At 55.8% G+C, this 10,686-nt stretch overlaps 2 protein-coding genes across 2 annotated transcripts; both read left to right on the top strand.

Moving 5' to 3' along the window:
• Window positions 1-181: 181 nt before the first annotated feature.
• Window positions 182-10,513, top strand: DYNLT2 (dynein light chain Tctex-type 2). The gene is made up of 4 exons (XM_037520719.2): window positions 182-304; window positions 5,474-5,680; window positions 8,381-8,539; window positions 10,239-10,513. The coding sequence occupies exons 1-4, from the start codon at window positions 197-199 to the stop codon at window positions 10,347-10,349; spliced, it is 585 nt and encodes a 194-aa protein (XP_037376616.1). The 5' UTR covers window positions 182-196; the 3' UTR covers window positions 10,350-10,513.
• LOC119253160 (elongation factor Ts, mitochondrial-like) lies at window positions 622-3,902 on the top strand. Its single transcript, XM_037520800.2, has 2 exons — window positions 622-675; window positions 1,162-3,902. The coding sequence occupies exons 1-2, from the start codon at window positions 622-624 to the stop codon at window positions 2,077-2,079; spliced, it is 972 nt and encodes a 323-aa protein (XP_037376697.1). The 3' UTR covers window positions 2,080-3,902.
• Window positions 10,514-10,686: the final 173 nt, after the last annotated feature.

Below are 10,686 nucleotides of genomic sequence, written 5' to 3'. Positions count from 1 at the left end.
CCAACCCGCCGGGCCGAGGTCCCTGACGTCCGCTCAAGGCCGCCGGCGTCGGAAAATGACGCGCCAGCCCCGCCCCGCCCGCCGGCACGCACGCACTTCCGGATTCGCGCGGCGCCGGCGCGAGACTTGCGCTCTCGCGGGAAACGGCGCCGTTTTTGGCGCGGGCGCGGGACGGCGTCTGGCTTTGCTGAGCGCGATGGAGAAGCGCGGCCGCGGCGGGAAGCCGGGCCCGAGCCAGACGCCGCAGCTGCCGCCTGCGACGCCGAAGCGAGAGCGGAAGCTCAGCATGTTCGAGAAGGAGTCCGTGAGTGCGGGGCGCCCCGTCCGGCGGGGCCTCGACGCCCCGGGGCGTCCCCCCAGCGGGGGAGCGGCGGGCTCGCTGTGGAGAACGGGCTCCGCCCCGCCTTCGTCCCGCGGGCCGGGCTCCCGCCCGGCTGGTGCCCTCCGGCCGCCAGGGCCTGACCCGCTGGGCCCCCCACCCCCACCCCCCCACCCCCACCCCACTGCTCTGTCCGGGGCCCCGAGGCTTCGAGCTTGCGTTGGGGCAAGCGCAGCCCGCCCTGGGGTGAGGGGGCGGCGCTGTCGCGTGCGCTTCCCTGAGGACGTCGGGAAACACCCACGATGGTGCTGACTCAGGTCGAGGCAGGCACCAAGAGCCACACCCGAAGGCCTTTCGTGACACGCGCGAACTGTCAGGCCCATCCTCGCGCCTTCCAAGGCGCTGGCGGTGGTTTCCTGGGTAGTGGCCTGGCCTGACCACCATGGGGCCGTGTGACCTGCGGGACCCACGTGTGATTTAAGAACCATGTAAAATAGACAAATCTCTAGCTAGGCTAAAAGAAGAGGAGAAACAACATTAGTAAACAGAATCACAGATGAAAGAAGAGAAATTACTAGAGATAGAACAGAAATGCACAGGGTCCTAAGTTGCAATGAACAGTTATATGCCAATAAATTAAGTAACTGAAGAAATGGGGAAGTTTCTGGATCAGTATCGTCTACCAAGACTAACACAGAAACAGGCGAGTCGAGCAGTCTGGTCACAAGCATGAAAACGGAAACAACAAATCTTTCCAAAAGTGAAAGCCCAGGGAGCCCCTGCGGGCCGCCCCCTCCTCAGGCCTCACGCCGCCTCACGCGCCTCTCGCCCTCTCCCTCCAGGCGGGGCCCCTGTGGCCGCAGCCCCCCCAGGGGCGCGCCCTCCGCGTGGGGTCCCGGCTCGCGTCCGCGGCCTCCAGCAAGGAGCTCCTCATGAAGCTGCGGCGGAAAACGGGGTACTCCTTCGTGAACTGCAAGAAAGCGCTGGAAACTTGCGGCGAGGATCTGCAGCAGGCAGAGAATTGGCTGCACAAGCAGGCCCAGAAGGAGGGCTGGAGTAAGGTGGCCAAGCTCCATGGGAGGAAGACTAAGGAGGGGCTGATTGGGCTGCTGCAGGAAGGAAACACAGCTGTGTTAGTAGAGGTAAACTGTGAGACAGATTTTGTTTCCAAGAATTTAAAATTCCAACAGTTAGTCCAGCAAGTAGCCCTTGGAACTATGTTGTACTGTCAGAACCTCAAGGATCAACTCTGCACATACAGGAAGGGCTTCTTGAATTCCTCTGAGCTCTCTGATCTTCCTACTGGGCCTGAGAGAGAAGGATCTCTCAAGGATCAGCTGGCTTTAGCAATTGGGAAATTGGGAGAAAACATGACTCTTAAACGCGCCGCATGGGTGAAGGCGCCCGCCGGATTCTATGTCGGGTCTTACATCCACGGAGCGACGCAGAGCCCCTCGCTGCACAACCTGGTGCTGGGCAAGTATGGGGCTCTCGTCGTCTGCGAGATGTCCGGGCGGACAGCAGACCTCGAGGCCGTGGGCCGCCGCCTGGGGCAGCACGTGGTGGGCATGGCCCCGCTCTCCGTGGGCTCCCTGGACGACACGCCCGGGGGAGAGGCGGAGACCAAGATGCTCGCCCAGCCCTACTTGCTGGACCCCTCCATCAAGCTGGGGCAGTTCGTGCGGCCCCAGGGCCTCTCCGTCGTGGACTTCGTGTGCTTTGAGTGTGGGGAAGGCGAGGACACGGCCGAGGCCGAGTAGCTTCCGGAGACGCCCGGCCTGGGAGGAGACGTCTCTTCACTCTGGATGTCATTCCACAAAGAGTTTCCTGGGCCTCTTCAGACCCAGGATATTTCACTTGGTGCTCATAATAAAATTACGTTCTCTGTGGTTAAAAAAAAAAGTGAAAGCCCAGGACAAGAAGAATCAAACCCTTAAAGAAGAAACAATGCCCATCTTGCTCAAGTAGTATCTGAAAATAGAAGAGGGACTGTTTCCTAATAATACAGCTTACAATGCTAACGTTGCCCTAGTGCCAAAACCAGGCAAAGCACAAGAAAGATGTAGACCAGTATCCCTGAGAACCATCAACCAAAACTCCAGCTTCAAAAAGAAATACCTGAGAAGCAAACGAAAGTGGTAATGAACTAAACAGTGATTAGGGCACTAGATAGTGACATAGAAAGCACATCCTGTGCTTGTGGATGGGAAGAATCAATGTCATCAAAATAACTCCTGCGTAAAATGGTACACAATCCACATCAAAATACCAGCAGTGTTTTTCAAAGTACTGAAAAAAAAAATGGCACAAAGGGCCTCAAATTATTGCAAAGGTAATCCTGAAACAAAAGGCTAGAAGTAGTGTTGTTTAACTTGAAACTACTCTAAAGACGCAGACTGAAAACAAGGCAGTGTTGGCCCAAACACATACAAGGATCAGTGGAATAGAATCAAAACCCAGAAATAAATCCATAGACATAGCACCTAATCTATGATGAAGCAGCTCTGATCACACCCTGGGGTGAGGACAGTTACTTTAATAAATGGTGCTGGGAAAATTGGAAAGCCACACCCAAAAGAAGGAATTTGAACCCCTGTAACTCCGTACACAAACTCCAAATGAATTGAAGGCTTAGATATAAGACCTACAGCAATAAAATAAATGGCTGGTAACGTGTTCCATGATGTCAGTGATAAAGATCATTTTGGAGATTTGAGCCCTAAAGCAAGGAAATAAAAATGGCTGGGATTACCTCACGTTAAAAAAAGCTTTTACAGGGCCTCCCTGGTGGCGCTGGTGGTTGAGCGCAGCGCTGTGAAGCTGTCCACAGCCTCTGCAGTGCCAGTTCGATCCCAGCCGGCCATGGAGATACCCACATGGCGAGCAGACCTCTGCTGTCTCGCCCACTGCTCCCCTCAGCAGTGTATTTCAGTCAGTCTGTCTGTTCTGTTCCCCACTCTGTCTCTGGTGAATCCTCTCACCCTCCTGCACCTCTGGCCTGTATCCCAGTTCTTGTATAAATAAAATCTTTTTAAAAAATTCTTTTACACAGTGAAAGAAAATACAAGTTTTAAAACCCTATTAAGTGGGGTGAAATAGTCACACAGTATATAACTGATAAGCATCAGTATCCAAGATATCTAAACACAACTCAACACTAAGTGACCACACTACTCAAAAAATGGGCAGTTGGTATGGACAGTTCACCAAAGAGGATTTCCAGAAGGCAGGTAGACATGAAAAAAGTTCATCTCTTCCAGTTAGAGAAATGCAGGTTAAAACCAGTGACACCATATAACACCTGTGAGAAGGGCACAAATTAAAAACACCTCCACAGCAAGTGCTGGAGAAGATGCAGGGAAAGCAAAGCCTGTGATGCTGGCGGTGGGAGTAGGGACTGATGCAGCCCTCAGTAGGATGCTGTTCAGCCTTGAGCAAAGATGGAATTCAGCCACTTGGGGGGAGTCAGAATTATGTGCAGTAAAGCAAGTCAGGATAATAAAAATACTGGATATTTACATAGGATAAAATGCTTATTAAAAACTAGAGAATGTAAATATACACTGAGGGATCTGAGGCTGAGAGGAATGGGGGAGGGAGTGGTAAGGGATGGCGGTGGGGGGAGAAAACAGTCGCTGGGCACAGCAGTTCGATGTTAAAACAACACCTAAACTCTTGAAATTCATTATTTGTTACCTGAAAAGGAACGTTGAAAAATCAACGTGTCAGAATAAAACTAAGATTTGTGTAACAAAAAATTACTTGGAGATAAAAATTCTTGTATAAGTGCACAAGCGAACCAGTTCCTGATGAGAAGGACTATTACGACATGGCGACGTTGTTGCCACAGGACGCGGGGTGGAGGAGCGTTGGAAGGGGGTTAAAGTCCAACCGCCCCACTGTAAAGAGCGGGTGACATGACGCAGTGTAGTAATACTGTATATCTGAAAGCTGCTGAGAACTGAATCTTGGAAGTCTCATCCTGAGAAGAGTAACCATCAAGGGTGATGGAGGTTGGCTGGCGGTGGGGTGTGCTCACAAAACACAGGCATCAGTTGCCATGTCATCATTGTAACACGTCGGTGAAAACACAGGACGTCATTCACAGCGGCCATCACATGTGAGAGGCATGGAAAAGTTTAGTTGCTTCCTTCAGCAGCAGGTACAGGAGCGCTCTTCAAGGCCTCCAAAACACACCGTCCTGCTTAATCCTCCGGGTGGCAGCTGCTGGATCAAAGTCCAGACCCCTCACCACGCTCCCCTTGTCCACCCCATCTCCTCACTGGCTGCCTTTCTGACCTTACCCTGCTGCCCTCTGCCACAGGACCTTGGAAGTGGTGATTACACCTGTGTTCTCGGAGCAGTTAGTGTTGCCCCTGAGGCCTGTGTCTTCCCAGCCCCTTCTGGGCTTCAACTCATTGCAGAGGGGCCTTCCCTGATGACTTAGTCTAAGTCGTCACCCCATGATTTCATGTTTCTAGCAGTCGCCACCACATAGACGATCCCACTCACCTGTGCACCTCCTGTGTCTGTGGCTCCCCGTCCAGGGCAGCGACTGGGCACCGATGCTGGTTGCGGGCGAGCGCACTGCTGCTGCTGAGGGCCCGGGGCTGGAGCGTCCATTGGATCTAGACATGAGGTGTCTCCTTGTGCTGAGCTGTTAATGTACCAGAGCAACACGGTAGTTAAGGCTCCAGACTTGGTGTGTGTAGCCTCAATAATCGCTTTCCTTACTCAAAAATAAGTAACAGTAAAATAGTTGACATTGTAAGAAGAAAAAATTGGGGGTGCTGTATGAAAGAACTTCCATAAGCTCAGAGGAGGCAGTGAAGACCCCACATGCCCAGCCCAAGCGGCTCCTGGAGGCCGCTGCTGCTTCCAGCTCTTTGGCAGCTCTCAGGGATTTTCCGAAATACGATGCAGATTTGTGTTTAGGTAGAGAACGGGTGGCAGATGTGGGCATACATGTGGGCACACACACTCGCACACAAAGACATGCAGGCCCTTCGAGGCTCTCGCCACCTGCCGGGGACGCCAGGGCGCAGGCACACCCTCGTCAAGGCCCTCGCTGGGCTGCCCGGCCTGGTGTCAGCCTGTCCCACCGCACCAGCAGTGGGTGGATCACAGCAGTCATGCGGCCTCTCTCCCCCTCAGTATGCGCAGATTTTGAGGGAGAGACTGAGAGAGTCAGTCCACGACGTCCAGTACGTGGAGCCTCCGTTCGATGACTCCATCGCGGACATCGGCAAGGAGTGGAAGAGCGCCCTGGCCAAGCTGAAGTTCGCCAACTCCTACAGGATGGAGCCGCTGAAGAAATTCCAGGCGTACTCGGTGGAAACCAAAGTCCAGCAGATGCTGAAGGTGCGAGGGGCCGCGCTGCGCCGGCTGGAGGGCTGGTGGGGAGCCCTCCGACCTCGGCCTCTCCACCGGACAGGCCCGCTCTACCCTCCCGCCTCGGCCTCTGAGTCAAGGGGGGTGGGGGGACACCTTTTAATGGGTGACCTTTTTTTAAACACCAGCCTAGTCTGGGAAAGCTGCTCGGACTTCGCAGAGCGAGGCGGTGCTAGTGTCCGCGCGGAGGTGTTCGTGCTGCTCCGCTGACTGCAGGCGCCGCCGTGCAGATGCCAGCTTCCCTTTCCCAGGAAAGGACCCGATTTTAGAAGTGGACCGTAGACAGTGTGTTCGCGGGGCAGCTTTTCTGAACCCCTCTCTGCCTCTGGCCTCCGCGCTGGGCCCAGGTGCCCGACGTTTGACGACAGGAGGCCGGGCAGCCCGAGGCCCACCCCGGCCTGGCTTCCACGGCACCCCCTCCTCCTCCCACTCACAGGACCGCCCCTGCGAGACTGGCGGGAGCTTTAGTGTCTTGCGGGTGGCCGGCCGAGCCTCTCCAGCCGCAGCGAGACCATGCTCTCGAATGAGAGCCTCTACTGCAGAGACCGTCCCCGCGGCCCTGCAGCCCCCGCTGCGCGCGGGCGTCCCGCAGCCAAGTGCGGTGGCAGAGCCCGTCCGAGAGGGCGCCTCGGACTTCAGGGAACAGAGGGCTCGCGGTGCAGGTCGTGGTCCATGCGAGCAGGAGGCACTGGGGCCACGGGGTGGGGCTTCTCCATCCTGCAACTGTCCAAGGCGCTCTGGCGAGGGCTCATCCACAGGTTCCTGGGGCTGCGCTGGACGCGCCGGGAGGCGCCGCATGAGGAGCACCTCAGAGGCCCGTGCAGAGCTGGGAAGCGGCGGACATGTGCCCATGGGGCTCGCCCGGGCCTCAAGCCTGGGACCTGCCAGGCAAACTGAAGAGCGAGTGGAGAAAGCCTCGTGTGCGGAAGAGAAGGCTGCCGTCCAGGCCTGGGGGGAGTAAAGCCTCCAGGCTCAGGCTTAGATCTGGAAGGTTCTGGGCCAGACCCAGGCCCAAAGCAAAGGGCCGTTTCTTTGGTTTCACACACCCACGAGCCAGCGGTGTCGGCTGGAAACAGTCATCGCCGCGATGAGCAAAGGTCAATAGAACAACTTTATCTTTAGACTCAAAGTGGGGACCACCCGGTGGCGGGGAGCTCCCGAGGGGCAGCAGGGGCTTTGCTCGCCAAACTGCCGCGGGTTCGCTGTTGGGCTCTGCCTGGGGAGTGGGCAGGTGGAGGTTCCTGCGCCCTCCAGGGAGGTGCAGGTGCGGGTGCAAGGCGGAGCGTCTCCCCGTGGGGTGCATCGCCGGGTCAGATGTCATCTGGGCGAGAGGCACGAGAACGAGGGCACATTCCTGAAGGCACCCCTAGTGGGCTCGGGGTCCAGCCAGACCTGAGGGGCCGTCTGTCTGCTGGGGGTTCAGAATCAGGGTGCACCGGGCGGGGCCGCCTCAAGGTGTCACAGTCCTGCTGCCTGCCGTGTTGGCCTCCGGGGCTTTTTCCTCCTGCCTGGACTCGATTGTGCTGTTTCCCTCCCTGGGCCGGGAGTCCAGGGAGCTGGGCCCAGGCCTCGGTCTCATCTCTGTGCAAGGGGCTCGCCCGAGGTGCGTGCTGTCAGCCACCACGCGCCAGTCGGCCTGCGGCTGAGGGAAGCCAGGGCCTCACCGCCGCGTCTCCCTGGCTGCCCGGCATCCTCTGCGGTATGATGGAAAACGACAGCGCTTCTGCTCCTGGACGCTGAGGAAACTGGGGTAACTCGGCCTCGCTTGGCATCCACATGACCCTCATGAAAACCCAAACCTGAACTTCAGCAAATGTGTAAAAAACGTTAAAAGATTTCTCCCTTGCACAAAGAATTCCCACACTTTGAAACTCCCCTGTGTCTCCCCAGTAACAGAGGAGCCTGTGCAGGGAACTTGCGGCCTGACCGAGGTGCTGGCCCAGACCCCAAATAAATCTCCCTTAAAATTGTTATTTAGGTAAGTCGGTAACTTATTTAATAGTGTTCAGTTATGAATATGTCTTTTGTAAAAAAAAAGTTCTATGTGTTACTTGATGTGGGTCTGCTAAACTTAAGGGGCCTGTTCGCTGCCGTGATAGTCACCTGCAGTTCTGCGTTCCTATACACGGTCAGAACTGCCCTTCAGAACCGGTCAGTCAGCCATAGGAGCCAAACCTTACAAGGAGCCTTTCATAGCAATCAAGAGCACAAAACTTGATCACTCCGGGAAGGGCGTGCGTCACTAGGTATGGCCGGGAACGTCTGAGGGCCAAGGACCGATGTATGACAAGGGACCCCGGAAGCTGACCAGTGAATGCTTGTTGATAAGATTAGGACCATGGCCGGGGGTCTGGGGTCTGGTTTCCATGACAACACTTGGTCAGCAGCCTGAGAACATGGTCAGCAGCCTCACGTCCCCCAAGCCCTAGATGACATTCCTGAGGGTCACCTTGTCCTCCTGACCCACATAGCTGGTGCTGGATGATTAGTCTACCAGCAAACACGGCCAGGATCTTGTTCTCAACAGCATCCTGCCTGTGCAGCCTGCTCCAGACCCCCGGGTCTTTGTCAGTGTGGTGGTGCCCGATGCAACAACTTAAACATGTTTTCTACGTGGATTTTTATTAAGAAAATATTAGAGCTGAAACTGTTTTTCTTCCTTATTTAAAGGAAAGTCTTAAAGACGTCAAATACGACGATAAAGTCTTCTCCCATCTGTCGCTCGAGCTGGCCGACCGCATCCTGTCAGCCGTCAAGGAATTCGGGTTCCACCGTTATAAGTTCATCATAAAAGTCTTATTTATTCAAAAGACTGGTCAGGCCATAAACGTAAGTGCCCAGGGGGCGTGCCCCTCAGCTCCGTGAGTCCATGTTTGTTGTGACGCCTTCGGGGCATTGGGGGCCTGACGTGCCCCTTGAGTGAAGGGCTGGTTCTGTCAGACATCTTTCACTGTAAAGTATTTGCAAAGTACTGACCTGGAAAGGCCATTGGAGTCATACTTTATCAGTCTCTGTGGCTGTTCCGTTCATTGATCCTCGGTCACACCTGTTTTAATGTCATTCATTGTCCACCCCCCCAGTGCACGGAAGGGTCAGGTACTGGGAAACAACGAGAATCCGGGCACACGGCCTGGTTCTTGAGGCGTCTTTAAGTCCAGGAGGTCAAGGGACACAGTCCAGAGTTAAAGTGTGGCTGACGTGTGAAGGCTGGCGAGTCCGGAGGCCCAGCTGGTCCTGTAGCAGCGTCGCCTCCTGCGGCCTGGCGGGCTTGGTCCCTCATGCGGGGAGACGCAGCCGCTTGCTGGAGCTGCGGTGAGGTGCTAAGAGGGCCTGTGCTGTGTAATGTACTTACTCCAGTAGCCAGGACAGTCCTGTGGAAAGCTCCCTCTGGCCTCCTGGGCTCCCAACTTGAGAGGCAGCTGTGGGCACCACCCGGGGCTCGGTCGGGGACGGAGCAGGCAGGGTCGGCCACGCTGTCGTGGCAGGTCCTCTCGCCCAGGAGGGGACCCCACTCTGTATGCACCCAGGGAGCTGCGGAACAGGACCTTGAGGATGGTGATAGCCCCTCAGAAGGTCACGGGGAGCGATGTGCTGGCGAGGCCCTGTTGGAGCACAGGGGGCCTGTGGCCTGTCAGCCACGCTGGACATACAAGCCTCCCCCAGAGGGGGCCGCTCAAGGCCCAGCGTGGACTAGCTGGTGCTCCGCACGCATCCCAGGGGTGGGGAGCCTGCCCCCGCTCCTGGGGGAGGAGCCACAGAGGGTCCGCGACTCTGTCAGTCGCCACAGAAAGGCTGGTTGTGTCCAGCCGCAGGGGCCACAGAAGCCAGGCAAGGCCCGGCGTTCCCCCACAGCCAGCTGCGTGACCAGCGCGGCCTCTTCCACCCAAGACGAGATCCTCACTCCGTTGCCCTTGATGACCTTGCTGGGGGAGAAAGAGCCCCGTTAGGGAAGATCACTGGTGCCAGGGCCTATGCTCTGGGCCTCCGATCCCGACCCGTGGCCCTGTGCTGGCCAAGACCAGAGGCGCCAGAGACCACTGGGGACAGAAGGGGGCTCACGGAATACCCTGGCAGGGAGCAGGGCGGCCGGGGATCTGCACCCTGGCGTGAGACTCCCTTTCATGACCGTTCTCAGGGGGAGACCTGTTCTCAGGTCATGAGACCTGAGAACTGGGGGCGCCAGTGTGGCCTGTGATAGCGTGCCCTGGCCCCGCTCTACATCCCCCCGCTGGCCTGGCTTTTCTGGTTTCCACACGGCAGCCTCACGAGTGGCTTTTCAGTCACCCCAACCTGCCTGCTGGGCCCGGCGGGGGTGGGGGGGGTTCAACCTTGGAAGTAGTGCTGGGCCCCCTGCTGGGGACACTGTCTGGGGAAGGGCAGGTGGCACAAGAGGGACACAGCCTCTGTCATAAGTATAACTTTTTAAGACACACGTGCATCTTTGTTAAAACACACACAAACTAGAGATTTTAAAGCTGCATCTTGACATGTTTGCTCTGAAGTTGGTTTTTCAAAACTTTCTCCCCAGGTGGCCAGCAGGTGGATCTGGGACGTGGCGTGGGACAGCTGGGTACAAGCCAAACACGAGACCGAGAGCTACGTGGCCTTGGTCCTGGTGTTCGCGCTTTACTGTGAATAGGGAGCGTCTGGCAGCCTCTGGTGAGAGACTCTTGAAGTTTGAGTCCGTGATCTGCATGGCACTTTCAATGAGTGATAGTTTTATCTCCAGCTGAAGTCTCTAAATTGTTTTCTTTAAACAAGTAAAAGCCAGGTTTTTACCTTCACGCTTTCTAGTCGTGTTTATTAACATCCTGTTACCTCGGCTCATTGGGCTACTTATAGGGGATGAGAATATGGGGAAATTATTTCTTATTCTTACTAGATTTAAGAAAATTAGAATTTGCTACAGGAAATTGTGATGTACCTTGTAAAATTTTAAATTAAGTAAATGTTAAGACAGAATTTTGAAAAGCTCT

This window comes from Talpa occidentalis, unplaced genomic scaffold (assembly GCF_014898055.3).
Source record: "Talpa occidentalis isolate TD23 unplaced genomic scaffold, MPIMG_talOcc4v2.1 talOcc4.2, whole genome shotgun sequence".
NCBI lineage: Eukaryota > Metazoa > Chordata > Mammalia > Eulipotyphla > Talpidae > Talpa > Talpa occidentalis.
The sequence above is the reverse complement of the archived record's forward strand: the minus strand, read 5'-3'. Positions and strand labels throughout refer to the sequence as shown.